At 39.1% G+C, this 25277-nt stretch overlaps 2 protein-coding genes across 8 annotated transcripts in view; one reads left to right on the top strand and one right to left on the bottom strand.

The window, feature by feature from the left end:
- VIL1 (villin 1) overlaps positions 1 to 16449 on the top strand; it is a 48564-nt gene extending 32115 nt beyond the window's left edge. For both annotated transcript variants that reach the window (XM_074191372.1, XM_074191370.1), the window contains 10 exons: positions 578 to 678; positions 838 to 975; positions 1388 to 1546; positions 3670 to 3849; positions 4430 to 4575; positions 7095 to 7239; positions 9189 to 9377; positions 11093 to 11161; positions 12318 to 12458; positions 15288 to 16449. In XM_074191372.1, coding sequence (XP_074047473.1) covers positions 578 to 678; positions 838 to 975; positions 1388 to 1546; positions 3670 to 3849; positions 4430 to 4575; positions 7095 to 7239; positions 9189 to 9377; positions 11093 to 11161; positions 12318 to 12458; positions 15288 to 15401 — 1382 coding nt within the window. In that variant the 3' untranslated portion in view covers positions 15402 to 16449. The remainder of the gene's footprint in view (positions 1 to 577; positions 679 to 837; positions 976 to 1387; positions 1547 to 3669; positions 3850 to 4429; positions 4576 to 7094; positions 7240 to 9188; positions 9378 to 11092; positions 11162 to 12317; positions 12459 to 15287) is intronic.
- The window catches only part of USP37 (ubiquitin specific peptidase 37), a 77631-nt gene continuing 68785 nt past the window's right edge, over positions 16432 to 25277 (bottom strand). For all 6 annotated transcript variants that reach the window (XM_074191366.1, XM_074191367.1, XM_074191364.1 and 3 more), the window contains 4 exons: positions 24120 to 24235; positions 23516 to 23585; positions 21719 to 21857; positions 16432 to 20954 (listed from right to left, as the gene is read on the bottom strand). In XM_074191366.1, coding sequence (XP_074047467.1) covers positions 20867 to 20954; positions 21719 to 21857; positions 23516 to 23585; positions 24120 to 24235 — 413 coding nt within the window. In that variant the 3' untranslated portion in view covers positions 16432 to 20866. The remainder of the gene's footprint in view (positions 20955 to 21718; positions 21858 to 23515; positions 23586 to 24119; positions 24236 to 25277) is intronic.

Here is a 25277-nt window from a genome sequence, read left to right as displayed (position 1 = left end):
TTAGAAGGGACCATCTAGTTCAACTCCTTCATTATGTACATGAGGAAATTGAGTCCAAAGTCCTCATTTTACAGATGAGAAAACTGAGACCTAAAGGAAGTCAAGACCAGTCAAAGGTCTCAGTCTCTCTCTCTCTCTCTCTCTCTCTCACACACACACACACACACACACACACACACAGAGAGAGAGAGAGAGAGAGAGAGACAGAGAGAGAGAGACAGAGAGACAGAGAGACAGAGAGACAGAGACAGAGAAACTAGTAAACATCAGGGATAAGATTTGAATCAATGCCTATGCCAATGCTCCTTCTAGGGTACCATGCTGCCATTCCCATGGAGGGAAACAAAGCAAAAGACATGAGGGTTGACCCTAGAAGTCCTTATAAGGTTCCAGGAGTCAAGGCTAACTCATAGAGAAGACAAAAAAAATGCAGTACCTCATCAAATTTAAAGTGTGGGAAGGATTCTTGAAGCAAGAGTATCTCAGAGGAAATAGAGATAGCTGCGGATTCAGGAAGACTTCATGAAGAGGATTCCCTTCTCTGAGTTTCTTTCTCTCCTTCTCCCTTTCACCCTAGCCAAAGTGGAACAGGTGAAGTTTGATGCAGAATCCTTGCATGTCAAACCTCAAGTGGCTGCCCAGCAGAAGATGGTAGATGATGGAAGTGGGGAGGTCCAGGTATGGTAGAAGCTACAGAAGGAGAGGGAATGTCTGTCATTTGGGTAAGGGGAATGCAGGACCTATGATCTCCTGGCTAGCATCCATAGAGCTTTTCTGGAAGTATCATTCTTGACAATAGGTTTCCTTTTCTTCCACCCTTTTAACACCTTCATACAGGTGTGGAGGATCGAAGACCTGGAACTGGTGCCAGTGGAATCCCGGTGGCTGGGCCACTTCTATGGTGGGGACTGTTACCTGCTACTCTACACCTACCTAATCAATGAGAAGAAGAACTATCTACTCTACATATGGCAGGTCAGAGTCCATTTGAACCCCAGAAAAAATACTGGCTCCCTTCTTCTTCAGGTTCTGCTCTCTAGTCCTATTTTATCTACTGACCCCAAGTCATTTTTTGCCTAGCATATCATCTAGACTTAATAAATGTTTGTCAATTAAATTCTTTCTTCTGATTTGTCCTGTACCTGATCCTCTCTCTACCTTACCTAACATCACAACTTTCTTCTCTCTTTTCTTTCCTACCCTCCTTCCTGTTAGGGGCTTTAGGTTAGATTGAAATGGGGAGAGAATGAGATCCATATTTATGGTATTGAAAGCTGAGATGAAACCTGGTTTCCATTGGTTTTACCCTCCAGGTGGGACTTTAAGGTGGTGGTGAGGAGTTGTCTTTCCATTTTTCTCCCCATCTCTTTCCACTTCTAAATTCTAGGGAAGTTCTGCTAGTCAGGATGAGATTGCAGCCTCAGCATATCAAGCAGTCCACTTGGACCAGAAGTACAATGATGAGCCTGTCCAGATTCGGGTGCCCATGGGCAAGGAACCGCCTCATCTCATGGCTATTTTCAAAGGACGCATGGTGGTCTACCAGGTAAAAGAGAATGCTCTCAGCATCCCCACCTGGAAGGTCCAACTGGAAAAGCACAACTATACAACAGACAAGGAAAGAAATTTCTGGATGGGGAGGGGAGCTATATCATTAATTTTGTCACTCTCAGTACCTAGCACAATGCTTTGCACACAGTAGATTTTTAACAAATATTTGTGGAGTTGACTGAAGTAAATGATGGTGGTGAGGAAGGGAACCAGTTTGTGGGAAAAGGCGGTGTGGCACCATATTGAGCCAATCCGTCTCACATCAGTTCTTAGTTGGAAACCTTTTTGTATTCCATTCCTGACTGCTTCCTTGCTTTTCTGGAAGTGGATAAGAAATAGAAAAATGATTCTGAAATCTGTAGACTGACTTCTGTCTCCATTCCCTTGCCAGATTCCATATTGGAAATGGAAATCCCCTGTGCCTTCTCATGAATTTAAACTAAACAGAAAATCATTTTATTCATTCAGTGAAGATTTATTAGTTGCTTACCATTCACACATCCTAAGAACACTAATTAAATATCTACTATAAGTAAATTACTATTCTAGAGTTTGGGGATACAAAGATTAAAAAAAATGACTAAGTTCTCCCGCTCAAAGGAATTAAAACAAATAAGGAAGATAGAATACATACATGAAGATACAAAATATTATGTGCCAAGCACTGGGTTAATTGCTATAGGGAGAATTGTTCCAACTATCAAGATTCATTAAAATATAATTGGAAAGATCCATTCATTCAATATTCATCTATTGAGTACCAACTACATGCAAGTTATTGTACTAGGACTCTCCATGAGATAGATACCAAGGTAAAGAAGACATAATCCCTGCCCTCAAGGAGTTTACAGTCTAATACAATTTGAAGATAAGATCTACAGGCATAAAAAGTTAACCAACAACAAAAGTTATTTCATTGTACATTCCAAAGGAATGGTGCAGATTAAGAAAGAAGTAAAGTTTCAGAGGAGGGAACAAGAATAATCAGGAAAGGTTCCAAGGAGGTGGAAGAAATGAAGTTGGACACTGAAGGATGAGGATGATTTGGATAGGCTGAGAGATGTAGGAAAGGCATTCCATGAAGGAACGAACCTAGGGACAGAAGTAAGAATGAGCAATGAACAAGGCAGGATCAAGGATGAGTGAGCAGAGACCTTGTCTGAAGAATAAATGGGAGTTAAGCTTAGAAATATAAGGGAAGATAAGAACAGATCATGGAAGAGCTTGAAGGCCAGTCTTAAAGAGTTCAGGCAGTCGTGATTAGTCCATAAGACCAGGGACAGTTTTTTGTCCCCAGAGCTTAGCATAGTGCCTGATAATAGATATTTTATAATCACATAATCACAAAAAAAGTGATACAAGTAGTATTTTAAGATTCCTAGAACAGGGAGAAACTAATTGCAGGTTAGGAAAGACAAGTTTAGGAGATTGTTATAGTGGTCTTGGCCTGAAGAGATGAGGGCCTGAAGGATAGTGACAGTGGGAAGAGAAAGAAGGGGTGCTTTGAGGGAGGAATCAGCTGAATTTGGTAGTAATTTGGGGTGAAAGGTTGAATCAAGGGAAAAATAAATGATTCTGAGATTTGGGACTTGGATGACTGAGAAGGGGAGAAGGGGAATTAGTTGTTAGGAATGATAGTTTGGTTTTTTAGGGGGGACACTCAAAGAGAGGTTCAGTCACCCTTTGCTATATTGGGGAGATACAAACAAAATATGCCACATGGATGGCCCTAATGAAAATTATTTCATTAAGAAGAATGTTGACTTTTATTTAAATACAACAAAGCATGCCAATGTTTTCCTTGACATGGATTTGAGGACCAATCATTTTTCTTTCCTTGAGGACACAGTTAGAACTCCCTGAAGTAAAGGGATGGGCAGCTTCAGAAGTAGCTAGGCTTCCACTAAAGATTTCTAGTTATGGGAGCCTGGGTGAAGAACTCAAGTCGTCCCTTCTATACTTGGCAAAGACCAAGACCAAAACACCTTCCCCTCCAGACTTGGATGACATCTCTGGAATAAGAAGTTGAGAGCTTCTACTCATAAGGGTAGAGAGACTATTGGACTTCTTCCTACATTTGTGACGTGTGTTTGACATTTCTCCTCTCTGGCCTCACAGGGGGGCACCTCCCGGGCAGGAAACACTGAGCCAGTGCCTTCTACCAGACTATTCCAAGTTCGAGGAACAAATGATAAGAACACCAAAGCTTTTGAGGTGCCTGCCCGGGCCAGTTCCCTTAACTCCAATGATGTCTTCATCCTCAAGACACAATCTTGTTGCTACTTGTGGTGTGGAAAGGTGAGTGAACATTCCTCAATGAACTGGTCATTGTGAGCTGGCAAGGAGGGAGAGGTATGTCTATTTTTTTCCTTTTTTTCTCACCTTCTATTTTTCCCACACTTAAGGATGACATCTTATTCTTCCTTCACCTCTTTCCTTTTGATCCTGCCTACCTGCCTTTCTGTCTCTCCTTAGCTTTGAGAGTGTCAGTCTTTGTCTTTCTAGTTCTGTATCTCTGTTCTTTGTCTCTACTTTTTTCTTTGATCTCTGTGCCTTTTTCTAGGTTTCCTTCTCTATAGGCCTCCTGGTCCCCAAAGGTTTTGGATAGCCTCCATTCCCTATTTCACCATCCCTTAATAGGGTAGTTGCCCCTAATTAGATGCTCTTGAGGACCTAAAGGAGGTCATCAGGTGATAAATTCTAGGTCCCACTTCTTTCTCACTGATATTGTCTGTCCCTAGGGACAGAGAGCTCTCCAACCCAGGACACTGTCCAAGAAAACAGTGGAGTCAGTTCTAAGTAGGGACATCCTGAGACAATACCTTAGGGGAAACTGGAACTATTCTACCTTCTGCAAATCCCTGACCTTTCCTTTTAGGGCTGTAGCGGAGATGAGCGGGAGATGGCGAAGACTGTGTCAGACATCATCTCTCGAACAGAGAAGCAGGTGGTGGTGGAGGGGCAAGAACCAGCAAACTTTTGGATGTCTCTGGGTGGAAAGGCACCCTATGCTAACAACAAGAGGTAACTGGATTCCATTGCCCCTCATAAATCCCTTCTTATCAATCAAAGAAACTCCTTCTGGTAAGAAGTATAATTTATAGGAAGGACCCAATGACTCAGTTTTATAGGTTCCAGATGTCAATGGATCTTAAAAATAATCTGAGACCACAAACCTCATCTCATACAGGGTAAAACAGAGCTCTAGAATTAAAGGACCCAGGTCTGAATCCTCTCTCTAGTATTGTTTGGGTGGCCTTGGGCAAGTCATTTACCTTCTCTAGTTCTTTCCCTATCTATGAAATCATAGAGTTGGACTAAATGACCTCTGGCATAACTTTCTAGTTCTAAATTCAAGAAGCTCCTGGAAGTTAAATTTCTTGCCCAGAGCCAGAGAGCCAGTGTCAGAGGGGGGACTTGAACCCAGAACTTTCCCCATTACTTCAAGCTATTGCTTCTAGAGTTAGAACCCATAACCTGTTTACAACTCTTTATATTGATCCCTCTACGCTGAGGTGTATGGGTTTTTAGGGAGGACTGACAGAGATCTTTTCGGACAGTTCATCCATCTATCTACCTGTCCCCCAACTCTCACCTGTAGCTCTAAGAAACTGTAGCTTTCATAGTAGCCACACCCCAGCAAGTGATTTCCTCAGGTGAGCTGAACTATGTTGGGGGAACCCATGGGCCTCAAACCTATTGGTGATTTAGAGTCCTTCAAACATGTGAAGACTTTCCTGGTAGAATGAATAGATGAGTGCAATTTGTTCCAACAGCCAGGAAGGTGGCTGAATCAGGTTCTGTGGAGTGCTTAGAGCTTGGTTAGGTATTGAAGACACCAAGGTCATCCAATGCATCCTGGACCATCACCCCTCTTGACTTTTGTCTTGCTATTACTCTTTTATAATTCTGGAAGAGAGAGGGAGACTAACTTCGAGCAACTGCATTTCACTTAAACCCTATTGATTCTCAAATCAAGGCATCTAGGTTTCCTTCTCTATAGGCCCCCTGGTCCCCTAAGGTTTTGGATAGACTCCATTCCTTATTTCACCAGCCCTTAATAGGGTAATGTCAGTCCATTTGGAATAGGACAAACAACAATTCTCCCATTTTTGTAGTCAAGATATCACCATGTAATGTCATTGGTCCTTTTCAAAAATGAAGGACAAACAGCAAAAACTGATCCCGTGTTATCCTTTCTACTGTGAATGCTAGAACAGGCAGGGGATGAGGTTTCATTTGTAGACTGATTATTTACTTGGGAGGCTCTTCCCTTCTACAAATATGTAGCATTCAGAGATCTTAGAGAAGCCAGAATTGTACTTCTAGTCTTTGTTCTATTTCCTCTAAGCATCAACTGGCCTAATCCTTCTTGGGTGGGGCAGAGGGAGATGACACAATTTTCTTGGCAAAGGAAACCCAGAGTTCAAATTCATTAGATTAGATAAGATTAAATAAACTTCAGAAAGGGCTGGGCATTGACCCCTTTGCTCAGTACTTTGGTGAGATGCTTACATCAGCATTTGAGTAGTAGGTGTTGAGCTTTCTTCTCTGAGGATAAGAAAAGATGCCAAAGTCTTGCTCCCCCACTCAGTTCTTGGGAAATGAAAGGAACTGGAGTTAGCCTGGAAAAGAGATGACTTGAATAGTTTGGGGAAATGATAAAAAAATCTGGGTTTCACTGAATTTGAATCCCTGGATTGCTTTCCTGAGTGATAGTCAACAACAGAGGTCTATAGGATGTCCAAAGAGGAATAACATCTGTGATGTGAGGATTTGCTGAGTCCTTTTTAGGGCTGCTCATCCACCTTTAGTGTTAACCTCCCAGCCAACTCTTCTCTGTGGCTCCAAGAAGTTGTATTATCAGCAACAGTCACATTTTGAAAAACCATCTCGGCAGACTGGCCAAACTAAGGTTGAGAATAACCAATGAGACTCAAACCCAGAATTAGGGTAGTGTGAAGACATCCCCCTGCAGAGTGAGCAGATGAGGAACAATTGTTTCCAATGGCCATGAAGGCTGCTAAAGCATCACTTAGAGCTAGATCATGCCAAGATTATCTACTGCAACCTGGGCCAATGCCAGTCATCCTGATGTTTGTCCTGCCACTAGACTTTAATTACTGACAGAGAGTGAGGCAGATGACTTTGCAACTCTGCCTCACTTAAATCTAATTGACAAAGTCAAGACATCTCCCCATGATATCACTGGTTCTCTTTGAAAAAGAAGAAATAACAAAAAGGCCATCAATTCTCCAATTTTAGTAAGCAAAGGGCAGGAGGGAACAGGCTACTATTACAGCAGTAAGTATGAAGATTAGATTTCAGGGAGAACTTCCCAATGTGGGGAGAATGAATAGTAGCCTAGGAGATGTGAGGATTGCAGCTGGGTAGGAAGTGTGGAAACTTTTCTCCTGAAGGTTCCTTATAGCAAGGAAGACATCTCTTTCTGCATCCCCCAAGACTTTTGGAACTAGAGAGGATGGAATGAGGCATTCCTTTCTACTTTAGCAAATCCAATTTCATTACCTTGTCCTCTACAGACTACAGGAAGAGACTGTTGCCATTGTACCTCGACTCTTTGAGTGTTCCAACCAGACAGGACGCTTCCTGGCTACAGAAATTCCAGATTTTAATCAGGATGATCTGGAAGAAGATGATGTGTTTCTTCTGGATGTCTGGGACCAGGTAAGATCCTCTTCCATCCAAGTCTGGTGTGCTGCATCCTTGCCCCATCCACTCCAATCTTAAAAGCCTAGGCTGGTCTCCCAGGACCTGGAATTCAAATCTCACCTCTGCTACTCATGTCTTCCCTGGATGATCTTGGGTATGACTCTTCTTTCTAAGCCTCACTTTTTCCAGCTGCCAAATGAAGGAGTTGGCTAGATAGTCTTTAGATCCTTTTCAGTTCCAAATCTTATGACTGCAAATCTATGGGAAAATTTTTTGGACAAAATTAATTGGGACAGAGAAGAGAGAAACTTGCCCCATCTGGCAACCTCCCATTTTAACTAATTATTCTTGTTAACTGTTTGCTGAACCGAGTCTATGCTGTTGAATAATCACAAGTGTAATTAGTCAGTGCTGCCTAAGACTTGGTATTCCCTTCTCTCCTTCCTTACCTCAATTATGTCTCTTAGACTCAACATCTATGGAACTCTATTTCTTTAGCTTAAGGTTTCATTGCTGTAATGGGAAAAAAAAACATCCAATTTTGAGTCAGGGGAGTCCTGATCTCTAGTCCTAGAACCTGAACATGAGAACATGGACAAGTCATCTAACCTCTCTGAGCCTCAGCTTCTTCATTTGTAAGATTGGGGGGGGGGGGCAATAATAGTGACTATCTCCAATTATCTCACAGCATTGTTGTGATCAAAAAGAAATGCATGCCAGAGTATTTCACAAGCTACATAAATGTCAGCAATTCTAACAACTGGTTAATATTTGGAAGCAGCTGTCCCACGGATGGAATATTCTAGTAAATAGTTTTGAGTCATTTATACTTCGGGATAAGTCAATTTCTGAAACCAAAAAGGTCACAGATTTGGAGATGCAAGAGGCCCAAAAGTTCAAGAAGCTGAGTCCCAGAGAGGAAAAAAGCAAAGAGCATGAGGGTGCCTTAGGGAGAAAGAAGGTGGATTCCACTTAGGAAGAAAAATGGTAGAGGACTAGCAGCAGGGACAGGAAAGACAACCAAGCATGGTTCATCTGTGAATAAACATATCCTGAAGTTGCCCATCCCAACCAACAACAGGGCAAATTGAATACAGGCTACATCATTAAAAAAAATTCTGTATTGAGTTTTATTAATGCTTTTAGGTTTTACATCATCCTAATTCCTTTTAAAATTCTTTTACATCACATTAATTTCTAAATGAACCCCCTTTCCTACCCAATAAGTCTTCCCTTCTAATTACCATTAAAAAAACCAACATAACAGCTGCTTTGAATAAAATATATGCAGCATTTTCCATCTTTTTAATGCAATTTTTCTCAACTCTTCACCTGGGCAGTATAATTGTACAGGTTCAGCTCCATTTTTTTTGCTTTCAGGTAACATTATATTTATCATTCTTTTTAATTTTTCATTTATTTATTCATTTTTTTTGCAAGGCAAATGGGGTTAAGTGGCTTGCTCAAGGCCATTACAGCTAGGTAATTATTAAGTGTCTGAGGTGGGATTTGAACCCAGGTCCTCCTGACTCCTGGCTGATGCTCTATCCACTGCGACACCTAGCCACCCCTATAGTTATCATTCTGCATATTGCTTAACTGGTTCTGCTTCACCCCTACTACATCAATTCCTTTAAATTTTCACATGATTTTCTTAATTCTTCAAATTTATTTCCATCTCTCACTGCTGTAGTAGTCCAACATGTTTATTTGAGTATCCTAATATCAGTACTATTTGTAGTTTCAAAGAAAGGCCATTCTCTTGGAAGCCATTTATTTTATTTTTCAATTGTCATCCTAATTTGCACCTATGTTTCTGCATGGAAGGGGAGTTTATTCCTATCTCTGTGGGGAGCTAAAGGACGGGAGAGGTTGCAGGAACTAGGGGGATGAGAGAAGAGAACTGGGATGGAATCAAGCTGTGTCTAAGGTAAAATTTAAGAAATATTCAAAATTGCGGATAGGTTTTCTTCTGGATTGGAATGTATGCCAATGAATCAGAGAAGAGAGATGCAGCCATCATGGCACAGGAGTACCTGAAGACACACCCCAGTGGACGTGATCCTGAGACACCCATTGTGGTGGTGAAGCAGGGACATGAGCCCCCCACCTTCACAGGATGGTTCATGGCCTGGGATCCTTTCAAGTGGAATGTGAGTAACTTTTTTTAAGATTTTATTTATTTTGAATTTTGCAGTTTTCCCCCCTTATCTTGCTTCCCTTCCCCCACCCCCCACAGAAGGCAGTCTGTTAGTCTTTACATTGTATTCATGGTATACATTGATCTAAGTTGAATGTGATGAAAGAGAAATTATGTCCTTAAGGAAGAAAAATAAAGTATAAGAGATAGCAAAATTACATAATGAGATAATGGTTTTTTTCCCAAAAAATTGAAGGTAATAGTTTTTGGTCTTTGTTCAAACTCCACCTTTCTTTCTCTGGATACAGATGGTATTCTACATCTCAGACAATCCCAAATTGTCCCTGATTGTTGCAGTGATGGAATGAGCAAGTCCATCAAAGTTAATCATCACCCCCATGATTGCTGTTCTGGTTCTGCTCATCTCATTCAGCATCAGTTCATGTAAATCCTTCCAGGCTTCCTTGAATTCCTATCTCTCTTAGTTTCTAAAAGAACAATAGTTTTCCATCACATACATATACCACAGTTTGTTAAGCCATTCTCTAATTGAAGGACATTCATTTAGTTTCCAATTCTTTGCACCACAAACCGGGCTGCTATGAATATTTTTGTACCAGGAGATATTTTTACCATTTTTCATCATCTCTTCAGGGTACAGACCCAGTAGTGGCATTGCTGGATCAAAGGGTATGCTCATTTTTTTGCCCTTTGGGAGTAATTCCAAATTGCTCTCCAGAAAGATTGGATGAGTGAATGTGAGTAACTTGCCCAGAATTTTGCTTACACATGTTCAGAACACTTTTTATGACTCTTTGTCCCAGAAAAGCTCTCCAGGGCAGGGATCTTATCAATAGAATTCTAAGTACAATATTTAATGTTCCTTTGTTCACAGACAGACATACCGTCCATGATTTTTACTTAGTGTGGTTTTATCCATTCCAAGAATATTGGACTAGGAATCAACTGTTAGAGTCTGAGCTTGGCCCTTGGCAATTATTAGCTATATAACCAAGGGCAAATCCCTGTGTCTCAGTCTCTTCATCAGTAAAGTGGGAATAATACTTTCACTGTTCACCTCAGAGGGTTAACAAAGGCAAAAAACACTGTAAATTTTAAAGCACTATGGAAATGAGTCATCCTTTTGATTAATTGATTGATCTCTTTTGTGTACAAGTCTGAATATTAACCTAGCTAATGTTGTGTAATTGCCAGAAATCCTTCCCCAGTTGCTTCCTTTCAAAATCTGCTGATTTTGGCTCCAGTCCCACTCATTCTTTTTACTCTTTACTCAGCTCTACTAGGGCTCCAGAAATAAAACTAGAGAAAGTTGGGGGGGGGGGTTATGACACTATTCTCCCCCACCCCCCCATATGATTTAATATCTTGAGAATGACAAAAGAAAAAGTCATTCTCAGCATTCTATTAGTAAATCTTCCAAATCTTACTCTTCAATAACATTAGAATTCCCTCCTTTATGTTTCTTATCTATCACTGCTTTGGGTACATGGATGGTTTTTGAGAACTCAATCAATGACATCAGAGAAACTGAGTCTTCTCCTCCATCTCTCCCTCTCCCTTTCTCCCACTCCAGTTCCACTTCTTGGATTCAGGAAAACTTGCTTTTATTCTATCATCTAAATGGAGAATGAACCAACTCTATCCTTATCAGGAAAATGTTCCTTTTTCACCTCTTGTCTAATTCCATTTTCCCTCTCTGTTGCCTAGAATGCCAAATCTTATGAAGACTTGAAGGCAGAACTGGGAAACAATAGCAACCTGAGCCAGATCACAGCTGTGAGTATAGAATCCACTCAATATTGTAAAAGTACATATTATGTGTGGAAATATAGTTGAACATGATTGTACATGTATAACCTATAATCAGTTTATTCAATATCATGGAGAGGGGGAGAGAAGGGAGGAGGCAGATAAATGTGCAACTAAAAAAAACTTACAAAAAGTGAATTGTTGAAAACTATCTTTAATTGGAAAAAAATAAAATTTAAATAAAGAAGTACATGTTATGGAAAAGACAATAGGTGCAAATACAGTAAATAAATGCTAAGTAATTTAAAGAGGGAAAATGCCAGAGGCTGATTCATAGGAACTAATTCTCATGGGCAAACAGCCTATTCAAGCTGACCAGTTTCTCTTAAGGGTCATCTTGTCCATGACCCTTACCATGGGTAAGGTTCTTATCAGCCCAAAGAAATGGTGGCATGTGGTCTTTAGGAAAGAAGATATCCCAGTGTTTCATCTAGTTTCTGATCTTTGGGAGATCAGGACATTTTTTACTAGTTACTAGTTTTAAGTCTCTCCAGTATCTTTTGTCTGTATATTCTTTTCTCAGCAGAGATGGAGAAATGCTCTACCCATTCAACTTCAACATTTATTTAAGTTTTATCATTTCTAAATGAAATGCCAACTCCTTTAAAATAACAATTAGTAAATAGTTACTCTGTAAATATTTATTGGCTTGGTGCCTGAGAATATGCAATAAAAAAATAGCCATAGTACTTTTGCTCAAGGAGCTCACAACCTTACTAGGTGAGATGACAATTGATAACTGATAGAAATATGTCCAGAGCAATATAGCAATAAAACAAAGAAATATGGTAATGATTATAATCATTCAGGGCTCAGCACTGTTGAGGAACACCCAGTAAAAATTATACATATGAGAGTAGGTCAAACAGGGTCTAGAAAAATAGAAATTTGACAAGATATAGAAAATTAAAATTGTCTGGAACATACCTCTGATGCAGAGGACAGTAGGCTGGGACTGGGAAGACCTAGAGTCTGTACTAATGTATTATTGGTTTATAGGAACTGGAGGTGGGGGTAAAGGAATCAGGGAAAGTTTTCTGGAAAAGGTAGTCTTTGATGTTGGATTAAGATTCAACCATAACCAAACTTTGGTTGATAGCTATTTCCTTTTCTTCCTCCATAGGAGATAACCAGTCCAAAGTCAGATATTTTCAAGGCTGACACGACCTTTACTCCTGGATCTTTGCCTACTTTCCCACTGGAGATGCTTCTAAATAAACCTGCAGAAGAATTACCTGAGGGTGTGGATCCTACCAGGAAGGAAGTGAGTTGGTGTGGGTGTGGGTCAAAAAAGGTGAAATTGACGTTTGATGAAAACCTTATTTCTAATATTTATTAATACCTTATGGGGTTTCCAACTCTATTTAAGGCTTGTTGCAAGGAGTGGCTAATTTTGGATGGTTGGTTGGTCGTTTCTTGTCCTTCGTTTTCACAGATGACCAAAATACCATTATGTTAGAGACAAGTTGCAGTGTGTGACTATGGCTGATCAGACCAATATGAGTTCAGAATGCTCCATCCCAAGTTGGGCCCAAATAGTCCATGTGAATATCTGGGATGGGACTCTAAACTTACCCATCTCATGTTTCCTTTGAGCTGCTGCATAGTCTTTTGGGAAAACCATTGGAATTGATGTCAGAGATGATGGTTCCAATTCCTCTATTTACCACCTGTGTATGACCTCTGAGCACTTTAGAAAGTGTGATTGAGTCAGGAAGACCTAAATTCAGCCCTCCCCCAGATTCTTTTTTATTTTTAGGTTTGTTTGTTTTTTTTTTGGCCAGGCAATAGGGTTAAGTGGCTTGCCCAAGGCCACACAGCTAGGTAATTATTAAATGTCTGAGGCCAGATTTGAACTTAGGTACTCCTGACTCCAAGGCCAGTGCTCTATTCACTGTGCCACCTAGCTGCCCCTCCCCCAGATTCTTATTAGTTGTGTGATCTTAGGTAAAAATCACTCAACCTGTTTCCTAATCTGTAAAATGTTTCATAGAAATATTTTAAAGATCAAATGAGATAAAACTTGTAAAGGATTTTGAAAATCCTGAAGTGCTCTATAAATGGTAGCTATTATAGATGGTCATTCTAAATCCTATAAGAAGTAGGTATTACTTATCCATCTATCAATAGAGATGTTTGTTGTTGGACAAGCACGTCTCATATGGTACTATTAGAGCATATGTATGGCTTTTTTTTTGAAGCATTTTCATATAAACTCAAATTTGGTTCTTATTCAAAACCCATTTTATAGATGTAGGAATTGAGGCCCAGGTGTCTTACTTTATGGAAGAATACTAAATCTGTGTTTTCTTTATCACACTATATTTTGTATTGTCCTTAGAGGATGAACCACAGAGGATTAACAACAAAGGGGGAAAAACTGATAGGAAATAAGAGAAAAAGAAAACATTAGAAATAATGCATTTGCTTTTTTTTTTAGGGCTTATTGCCAGTAATTTTAATACTGAAGAGTGTTTTGCACATATTTGCTGGAAAACTCAAAGTTTTTTTTTAAATTTCCTTAGGGCCTCAGATTCACAAGAATGATTCAATCACAATTTCAGAAAAAGTGCTGAAACAGGAACACATGTGTGGGTCTGACTTGTGTTCACACTTATGCCAATATGTGAATGAATGAGGATTTAGGAGTGATAAATCATCAGAATGGCCCAGAGTTCAAGAACAGTCTTATCATAACTCCTATCTGAGGGCTCAGAGTACAACAGGCTCTTTGAAACAAACACTCCAAGCTTGTGTTCTAGAGTTGGATCATGCAAAGTCAAGATGACCATGAACAGTAGAGAAGCAAGGGATGGACTTTTACTTTTTCCCTCAATATGGGGTTTCACAAATTTCCCTGCATTTGCCACCCAGATTTTGTGGCAGTGGTTCTTCTGGGCCACAATGAGAGCTCATGTTAACCCTGGTCCATCCAATTACCAGCTCAATCTTCCTTCTCTCACCCTCTTGCTGTGGCTTTTGGGTACACAAGCAACTTTGATAAAAGTTTATTATTTAGGAGCAGGGGTCCAGGCAAGGGTCAGAAGACCTCGTTTGTAAGCCCAGATCTATTTAAAAGCTGGGTTGGATCCCAGCCAAGTCATTTCCAAGTCCTTGGGTGTGTTTCTTCATCAAAAATAGAACAAGGCAATCATTCTCTCAAATTCTGAACTCTGGCTTATATTGCTTTCAAATATCAATTATTTCTAAAATTTGTTTTTGGCTGGGACTTCCCAAGCAAGGTAGCTCTTTTCCTCAACTCAAAACATTCCAGTGTGCCTCACTTTAGTTATTCCTATTTCCCACTTCAAACTGGAAGTATGCATGCTTACTGATGATCTAATTACAAGGTCAAATTGAGTGAAATTGTAATAGAAATATCCTGACTTAGACTCCCACTGTTACCATATGCCCTCCTTTCTCCACCACCTATTACTAAAACCTGTGCTCAGGAAAGGATTTGACTCCTCATAGTCATTTTCTCTGGAGACTGGCAACAAAAACTTGAGGTTCCAAAATAGGGGGAGCCAAACTCATTAGCTGGGCTTTGCTTTTTAACTGAGCCAATGACAAAAGAATCAGACTTTTATAAGTCATAGATATCTTCTAGCCAGACCATGTTGCTCCTACCTCTGGAGTCTCTGGATATATTTCGGGGGGGGGGGGGATATTTTCATTTTTAGCTGAAATGGAGCATTACCTTTGATCATGAACATAGGCAATAAGCATTCTGAAAATTCAATGGGACATTGGTTTTAGAATGACAAAGAGGTATAGGCTACAAAAATAAGTTGAGAACCCCCAACTACTCTATTCCATAAGTTCAGAGAAGATACTTAAATAGAAATAGGATTTAAGTCTTCTGAACTCCTAATTCCGGAGCTACTTGGCTATCCGCAGTATACACACATCCCCTATTTTTATGGTTTAATGCACTGCCAGATTTTGCTTTTCATCACTTTTATGTTATGATTCACCACATTAAAACGTGCTCCTGGGACTGGTCATTTAGCAGGGACTTTGCCCTTCTGCTTCACTTGCTGTTCATGTAACCTGGTCCCTTGCCTCACCCACGGCTTCCATTCCCCCTCAGGAACACTTGTCTGGGGAAGACTTCATTCGTGTCTTCGGAATGTCTCCCACTGCCTTTTCTGCCCTGCCACGTTGGAAACAACAGAATCTGAAGAAGGAGAAAGGGTTGTTTTGAAGAGAGGTCCCTACAAGGTTCACAAGGGAGCATATCCATCTCTCTTAAGACAGCTCGCCAAGTATGATTTTGTTTATTAGTTATGCCAAATAAAGTCAAACTACATTCAGATTACTGAATGACAAAGCAATGCCCTCTCTTCAGTTATATACCTACCACTTTCTCTAAAAAAGGTCTCCCTCAAGGAATCTGTGGTCCTATTTCCTAGCTCCTCAGAAGGTAGACTTGGCTGTGACTAGGCTAGCTTACCATAGCTTTCAATCAGCTTGCCACAGGAAATAAAAGTGGCTGCTCCAGATGACATTACTCAATTTCCAATAATTAAACTTTAAATCCTTAGGGTTTCAAAATTATGAATTATCTGATCTCAATACTAGATTGAACATTTTCCAGGTTTATAGTTTTCACTTTACTTTTGCTTTCCTCAGAGATTAGATCCAATAAATTTTCAGTTTCCTTTCTGTTTTGGGGAAAATCCCATTTTAACCAAGTGAGAACTTTGCACTAAAATGAATTTAGCCCCTTTGGAGCACAATCTAGATTCCCTGAAGGTAAACAAGGTATGATGATGCCTAAGTTTGTTCTGGGATTGTAGCGAAGAGACCACAATATCTTTCTCATATATTTAGGTCACTATCTGGAATCCAGAGTCCTACAAAGATTATAAAAGTACAAAAATCACTTTCTCTCCAATAGTATTTCAAAGGAAGAGATTGACCCTACATTAACATGAGGATTAAAAGAGAGACCAGTCATAAAAGGTAAATGTTTTAGTAGCCAGGCTCCTAGAAAACTAAGAAAGTAAGGCCTCTGACAGCAGGAATTATATTTTCTCTTTATTTCAAGCACCCAACCTTGGCATGCCCTTAACACTTGTACTGAATTGTTCAGTAGTGAACAAAGTGACAGTTACTTGCCCTTTCTTTTCTTCTAAGACTAAAAAAATTGGCATCTCCACATGTGCCAATTTTTAAAAGTATTTGACAGAATGTTGCCGTTTTCAGAAATAAAAGTCAAACCAATAGAGGGGTTAATAAAGAGGCTTTAATTTCACCAAAAAAAATTCTATGTATCATTTAAAAGGGGGGGGGGAACAAGGAAAAACCATAAGAGATACAAAGGAACAGTTCTGCTAAAACACAGATAAAAGTACCGTTCCATATAAACAGTGTAAAGAATCAGAATCAAAAAATCACTCAGAACGCGAAAAACTCCCACTAGTAATGTGGCCAAAGCTGCCGGCAAACCTGGTGGCCGATCAACCAGGCATTGTAGAGAAACCCTTAATTTTTTTTTTCATACAATAAATTAACATAGTCAGGAGGCAGTGAAACTGGTAGGGCAGGGAAATAGGGAAGTAGAAAAAAGGAGAGAAGAAAAAATTGGAGAAAGAGGAACAAGAAGATCGAGACAGACTTCAGTAATTGTCAATTTGCATACTCACTCTTTGGATAGAAACACTGTCAACTCGTTAACCCACAACAACTTTATGGAGCTTACTCTTCTGGGTGTTTGACTTTCTTGCAAATTTAGTTTTAATTTCTCCCTCCCCACCATAGCCCTTTCTTACTGTACCAAGCAAAGGAAATCTATCCCTCCACTCCCTGAACTTCTGAATAAGAGTCCAATGGCAAAAGCTTAAAAGCTTCATGGATTAGCTGTGGCATAGTTACTTTTAAAAACACTTTCAGACATACAATATACATGAAAAACGTCCAATTGTGGGAAAAAAAATACATAGATGAACATGGGAAAGTGGGGTTACTCAAGGATAATTTACGTATTAGAAAACAATGGCTGATCAAGTAAGGACCATACACCACAAAGTGGAAATTAGTGATAAGACTTCAGAAATGGTTTCTCTTAGTTACAGGATTTCTCAAGGCCTGAAGTAGTTTTTTTTTAAAAAAGCAGTCAATGGTGGTATTATACACACATACACACACACACACACACAAACACACACACTCCCTCCCCCTCCTTGGAAATCATTTCAGTTTCACTGATAGACATGTCCACATGGTTATTATTTATATGAAATAGGGAAAGAATAAAAGTGACGTTAATCAATACTCTTCAAGGAGATATATGAGAGGAAAAGATAAAGGATAATTGTTTTATTTAAACAGTCCTTTTGGACTAAATCTCTTATGGGTGGGGTGAGTAGTTTACCTGTTTTATACTTTCCCCACCCACACAGGCCACACCCAACAGAGTGTATGTGAGAAATTGCCAATTTTTCTTCCACAAATGTACTTCTAGACAGCCTACTCTAATTAGACTCTTAACTATGTATAGCTATATGTGCATATAGCTATAAATCAATAACTATATAATGCTACCAACAGAAGGAGAGGACAAGTAAATTTGCCAATTATTCCTGTGCCATGCTTTAGTTTTTAAAGCTTGATCAAAGACTAGGGCTTGCTTTCTGGATTAATAAACTACATGTGTACATTTCATGAGATATTCATGATAACCTGAATAGTTTTTAGTAGTGATCACTGACTGGGCTTAGAATTAAGACAGAACCTTTTCAAAAACAGAGTTTTCAAAAATCTAAGAAAATAGAAAAAGTATGGATTTGTTAAACTGCCTTGTTGAGACATGGACACACAGGCAACCCCTTCCTCCCCACACCGGTTGTGTACAGAACTAAGTGCTGTCAATTTCCAATGCAATACATATACTGATGGTCATCACAAAATGTAAAGGATTTGCAGTAGAAATCTGTTTTTCTATAGAATTACAGAATTTTCTATAGAATTACAGAATTTCTATAGAATTCTCTTCCACCTGTCACATACTCACATTATTATGATTCTGAACAAATTGGCCATGCTGTGCAAATAATAAAATATATATTACACACAGACACACATATATCATTTTAAAAATATATAAAGCCACTTCAACCAGAAATAATCCCTCCCCTTCTACTACTAGCCCTATCAATACAATCAAGCTGAAATTCCAATTCATAGCTAGGTGCTCCATATTATATTAAACTGAGAAAGGTCTCTGGTGGGAGGGTAAAGCAAAAAAGGAGAATTGATAAAGCCACTTAAATGGACATGTCTGTCAGAACTGAAGCACCCAGATTGCCAAGGCCTAGCAGCAGTAACAGTCCCTCTAACCCAGTGACCCATTCCTAATATGAAAGACAGAGCTCCAACAAACTAAGAGTGAGGAAGAAAATTCCATTAAATCATGCTTCCAGCCACATTAACTCAATCTGGGATAATTTCAGGAGCCCTTCTAGAGAGCTTCTTTTCTGCTCCTGTGACAGCTTCTTGCTGTTTTGAACATTCTGACTAACCCCAAATGTAACTGCTCCCTCTGAATTGTCTTCAGTTACTCAAGTTTACTTTTAATGCTGCCTTCAATTAAGTGTATCGGGGATGGGGAAGGAGAATGGAGGAAAGCTACAATCAGTTAACTCGTTTATTCTAAGATTTGTTTTACTTTATTTTTTTAAAAAGGTTTTCTTGTTGGAAATGTCGCAAAACAAAATCTATAGTAAAATAAGCCTTTCCCTTAGATTTCTCTTGCCAAGAATACAAAATTGCTAGTTTATGATACAGCAGTGCATGTGGTAGAAGGGGTCAAAAGCATTTTCTCTGTTTGTGGTTAAGTCACAATACAAAACAACTAATGAAAGAAGAGGCTACACTCACAGAACAAATTGTAGAACAAAGCTGTCCCTGTAATGCTGGAGGCTCTTCAAAGGAAAAAACATCCAGCCTCCCAACACTCATCATTTGGTTTGGTTTTGAATAGTGGTTTGAAAAAAAAATCCATGCTTCTCCCCTGCCTACACTCCTCCCTTCTCAAGAGTCTGATAATAACAAACTTTGACACTAACATGAGAAAGTAGTTAAAAAAAAACAAACAACTCTCCATGTTTTATAAGGTATTAAAACTGTAGTTCTGGCCCAAATTCAGAGCCTATACTTCTGAACACATGTTTCTCTGTAATAAAGGAATGAGACAAATATAAGGTTTTGCTTCATGACAAGTTGCATGGGAACCTAATAATGGAGCCAAGCTCTCAAAATTGGTTTTTTACAGAATTTTACCTACAATAAATTCATCTTTTATATGGTTTCCCAAGTTGCTTAACTAATCTGTTTTATGTCACTTGAGCAATTACTGAAATGTAGAGTGTTTCATCCTCAATTTCAAAAACAACAAAAAATGTCAATTCACCAAATTTCTTTATAATTCTTGGGATTCATCTAAATCATCCTCATTTCAGATTAATTCATTCTTCTTTGGAATGCATCAAGAAAATAAGTGGTTTAAAATGTTTAAGTCCTACAGCTCCCAATGGACACTCAGTTCAGGGTAGGGTGAGTGGTCCAGGATACAGAATCACCTTTTGATATCTAGGAAGGAGGAAGATGAGGAAATCTTCCAGAGAACATCTATCAATGGGTCCCATTTGGAACAACATTTTTGCCCAACTTTTATATACTGCTTTGGTTAATCCCAGAAGCAGCCTGCAAAAGTTGGTGTCTATTCTCAAGTGGGAAAAACATTGGAATTAATGAAAAGAAGCCAGTAACAACAACAGATGCTGACTGAATAAAGGAATACACTGTGTGAATTAAAACATTTTTTTAAATGCACAAAGCATACAATGAGCAAAAACTGTGAAGGATGACGAAAATGTTACAACACATTCCTCAGCACCAACATTTCATTTCCTAGAACTGCATGTAAACTGTAGAGGAGTTACAAACCCATGAAATAATGATAATTAAATAACCAAAACATGCTTCATCTCAAATGACAGAAACATCCCCCTTAGCCGGAAGAACTATCATTAGTGTTTGTGGAGTGTTGGGGTTCCAGTGAACTTTACTAATGAAACATACACTCAAAAGTTATAAACTACTGCCCAAACTGCTCTTGAAGGACATAAAAATACACAAATGGCAAGTGATAGAGGTGGTTTCTTCACCCATTTTCCAGTTGAATGAACTTGAAAATCCCCCTGTCACTTTCTTCCATTTCTTCTCCATATCAACTGTGCTATGAATTCTGAGCAAACAAAGTCTTGTGGCTCATTCCAACTCTTTAAGGCTCCATTCTGTCCAATATATACAAACACACATGTCCACACAGGTGTATGTGTCAAGAGTGTGTGTGGGGGATGTATAAGTGTGTGTGTGTGTGTGTGTGTGTGTGTGTGTGTGTGTGTGTGTGTCTCTAGGTTCCTGGAACTACAGAAAGCTCCACTCTGCTCTTGGAGAGAAGGCTGATCAGCTGCAGGGGTGAGATTCCAGGATTTCCATGCATGGAGAACTTCCCTGGTTTGAAGCTTTCTATGTTTTGGTTTGGCCCTGAGCTGTTTGTCACTCCTGTGTCAGTTCTAAGTCCAGATTTCTCAGGTGGTAAAAACAGGAAAACGAGAGAGACAGCCATGTGCACACCCAGACGCTTGCCTGGAAGTGGGCTTCTCACAGTGCTGGCCGAGTGGTCCTACCAGCCTCCAGGCTAAACAGCTGGGAGGCCTTTTCTGTTTCCAGCAGCTCATCAAAGATATCTCTAGAAGAGGAAGGGGGGGAAAATCAACAAAAAGAATCACAAATAGGCAGAGAAAATGAGATATCAAATGTAAGTGCAGAGCTAACCATAAGAATGATTAATATTTAGTGATTATTCTCTCAGAAAAAAAGCAGCCTGTTCTTTCAACCCTCATCCTGGATTGAAATAACAACCCAGGTCTCTGTAACAATATGCTTATTAGTGCCTGAAAATTTTCAGGACCTTGAATAGAGCTACTGTTTTGACAAAAGTGATAGTTGGGGCAGCTAGGTGGCGCAGTGGATAGAGCACCAGCCTTGGAGTTAGGAGTGTACCTGAGTTCAAATCCAAACTCAGACACTTAATAATTACCTAGCCATGTGGCCTTGGGCAAGCCACTTAACCCCACTGCCTTGAAAAAACTAAAAAAAGAAAAAAAAGTGATAGTCAATCCCCCATGTACAAAAGGATCACTGGGTTTAAGAAATCATTAAATATTTGAATTAAGAGAACTAAAAAAAAAAAAATTAAAATTTAGATTTTAAAGGGGCTCATAATTGTATCTCTTATTCCCAGTATGGGAGAAAAATCCCAGTAACCACCCAGTCTATTACTTCTTGAAGATGAACAAATGGAATATAAGGTGAGAAGAATTAATACTCCTAATACTAGAGAAGGATGACACTATGCTTACCAGAAATTTCAAAGTTAAAAAAAATGATAAAAACCCCAAATGGCAAAAATACTTCAATAAAGCTGGGCAATTTTTGGCCTGTGAGTCTTACTTGTGCATATAAAAGAAGATGTAACCACTCCGGTCTCTATCACTCTGAACAGAGGCTTCTTGGATTTTAGACACCTCCAGGTCATTGTACGTGAACCAGACCTGCTTCTTAATGTCATACACATCACTAATATAATGACCTACAAGAAATAAAATCAAGCAATTATTTCCCCAATAGCAGTGAGGATAGGATAGGGGATAAAGGACAGGGGATGGGCCTGGGATTTCACTGGTCTAGAGATGCCTCCCCCCAACAAAACAAACTGACACTTTCTGGAACCCAGAATCTTGAGGAGTTTCCCAGAACACTAAGAGGCTCAATGATTCAACCAGGATCCCAATTCAGGATGTGTCAGAAATGGGACTTGAACACTGTCTTCAAGGTCAACATCACTTTGCTTAAAGTCAAAAAACAAAATTTTAAAAATATCTTTATAACATCTTATTTTTTTTAAATTCAGAAAAAGTATAAACAATTAAATTTTAGGAGAGATGTTTTAAAGACAAATATTTGAGCAATTGCACAATTTCTGTACCATTTATAGTCAAATTGAGCTCATCCACTCTCATTTCTTTTTACACTTTAGAAAAGCACAGACTGCCAGAGTTGAACAATCAACTAAGTCCTACCTAGAGAGGACCAAGAATGCTTTCTTCCTACATCCCTAACAAGAGGTCATGCAGTCTGCCTGGAGACTTTCAGAAATCCATTATTTCTCAGGCAGGCCCACTGGACCTTTAGATCTCTCTAATAATTAGGAAGGTATTTTTTCCCCTTTCATTAAGCCACTAATTCCACCCATTGATCTTGCTACTGAACAAGCCTAATTCCTTTTCCACCTGAAGCCCTTCAAATAGTTGAAGACAACTACACAGTGCCCTAAGTATTCCTTTCTCCAGGCCAAATTACTGACTGATGAATCCCATGTTCTATAAATGCTCCTCTGACTACAGCATTCCAGCTGATCATGGCAGAAGAAAGTAAAATTGTCATTTTGGATACACCGCCTTTCAATGTACCTTGAAATAGCCTTTTAAGCTGCCATAGCACACTGCTAATTCATATTCAGCTTATACTGGGCACTGACTATCCCCCACTCCCCTTTCCTGATTTCCCCCCCCACTGGAACCAGTCCTGCTTTCCCAATTCTATACTGTGAAACTGATTTTTAAGAATTAAGTGGGGGGTGGCTAGGTGGCGCAGTGGATAGAGCACCAGCCCTGGAGTCAGGAGTACCCAAGTTCAAATCTGACCTAGCTGTGCGGCCTTGGGCAAGCCACTTAAGCCCATTGCCTTGCAAAAAAGTAAAAATAAAAAAAAAAGTGAAATTAATCTTTATTAAATCTCATTTTATTCAATTCAGCTCACCATTCTAATTTGTTAGATCCTTTTTGGTTCCTAAATCTCACTCAACAAATTAGCTACTTTTCAAAGGTTTACTTGCAAATTTGAAAAGTATAGCTTCTTTATCTAAGTCATAAAAATGTTGAACAAGGCAGGGCAAAGATACTCTAAGACATCCATCTAAGCTGACAGATGCCATTAATGACTAATCTTTGAATTCAGCATTCCAACCAGTTTTCCATTGATTTAACTACATTATGACTAGTCTGTATACAAATAATAGCTCACATGCTTTAAGATTTTCAAAACCATTACAATTTTGTTCTCATGGAAAACATCAAAAACTTTGTCAAGCTTTTAGTTCTGGAAATGTCTTTTATACAGAACCAGCTGACCAGTGAGCCCAGACAGGTTTACACATATGAAATCAAAAGATCAAATGATCTTTTTTACCTGAAGAAGATGTACTTCCAATATGGCTGACCACACTGATGAGCCGATAAGAATGGGGAAGATTTCCTGTCTAAAAAAAGGGGAAGGGGAAAAAATAGTATTAATTGGAACCTCCCCCATGAATGAATGTGCATTTTACTTCTGTATCTAAAATATCAAATCCAAAGCTTGAACATCAAGGTGAATATAGTTGAACCATAATAATTGTACACCTGGAATCTCCATCAAAATATAGTGAACCATGAATACTTAATACATACCATGTAATCTATATAATAAAGAAAATATATAATCCCAATTCAATTAACAGCTATTAAATACATGTCATGTGTAAAATATTGAACACAGAATAACAAAATGCTTTAGTACTAGCATCATATACTTATTCAATATCTATTGGCCTGAACCAGTATTTTGCTGGGGGAGAGGGAGAGGGGAAAGGAATTTTTAAAGAATATCTTCTTTGAAGAGTCTCAATGTGTCACATTGCTGAGTTCTCATTGAGTATACACAAAAAAGGTTAAAAGTCTATTATTGTCTCTGATAATTTTTTTTTGATGAACAAAAGGAAAAGAGGGAAGGTGAAGAGAAGCCTAATCCTTACCTCAGCATTCCTCTTCAACTCTTCTGCTTCAGCTTCTGTGTACTCCATATCAAAAACGTCTTCATTCCCCGAGTCCTCATCAGAGCCCATTCCATCCAGAAAGGAACTGTTAAATTCTGAAAAGCACAGACAAGGATGATGAGGGCCTTGGCCAAGAGGCCAAGAGACTCAACCAGAAAGAGTGGAAGAAGTCCGGCTTCTAGGCCATGCTCCCCAAGAAGAAATCTGCTCTAAAAACTATCAAGAGTTCAGTTCAAGTAGCACCCTACCAAATACCCCACAGAAGGCACTCCCCAAGTGCTCTGAGACAGAATGGTCCCAACACATATCCGAGGAGGGGCCCAGGGTCCAATCCTCACAAGAAAAGAAGGGAACTATTTGCTATTAATGCAGCCTCTTCCAGGATAATGTGCCAATCTGCACATCACCTTTTTCCTTGAGCTAACAGAACATAAGAATTATAACACATATAACAAAACACCCACAAAACTTTCTGAGATTTAAAATTATCGAACTATTTAAGAGCTCATGATGAAAAGTGCTCTGAAAAATTAAAACCACCAACTCCTAATGACTGGGTGGCCAATTAAAAACCAACCAACCAAGAGTCTTAATCTTGTGGTAACAGAATATTCCTCAGGGTGGTGGGGTTGACATTAAGAGCATGCAGTCACCGCCCAATAGCAAAGAGCTTCTCAAATTTCCTGGATTCCAAATAATGCTACATTAAAAGATTCATCCCCTTATTTAGGCAAGAATTCATAGTTTCAATAATTTCCAGAATAGATGATTATTTTAAATAGACATGGAGCAGTTAGAAGAGTTGGTCCAATTGCTCCAGTTGGTCTCTATGATGTGTAGAGAGAATAGACACAGGACATAATTAAATGTTTATGATGTTATTATGGCTGACATGTGGGCCTTATTTAAACAAGCTCTAGACTTAGTCCAGAATTAAGATACTGCATTCTGGATTTATTTCAATTTGTACAGCTGATAAATGATCCACTGTGAATGCTCTTGGCAATATTAGAATCCTTTCATTTAATGTTTATTTTATTTTAATTCCCATTTTGTACAAATTTTTTTTTACATTAATAAAATATTCTTGTTTAAGAGTAAACAAAATACCCCTCCCCCCATGAATATAGACTTGCT

Source organism: Macrotis lagotis, chromosome 6 (assembly GCF_037893015.1).
Source record: "Macrotis lagotis isolate mMagLag1 chromosome 6, bilby.v1.9.chrom.fasta, whole genome shotgun sequence".
Lineage (NCBI taxonomy): Eukaryota > Metazoa > Chordata > Mammalia > Peramelemorphia > Peramelidae > Macrotis > Macrotis lagotis.
Note: the sequence above shows the minus strand (reverse complement) of the source record. Positions and strands in the feature narration are given on the sequence as shown.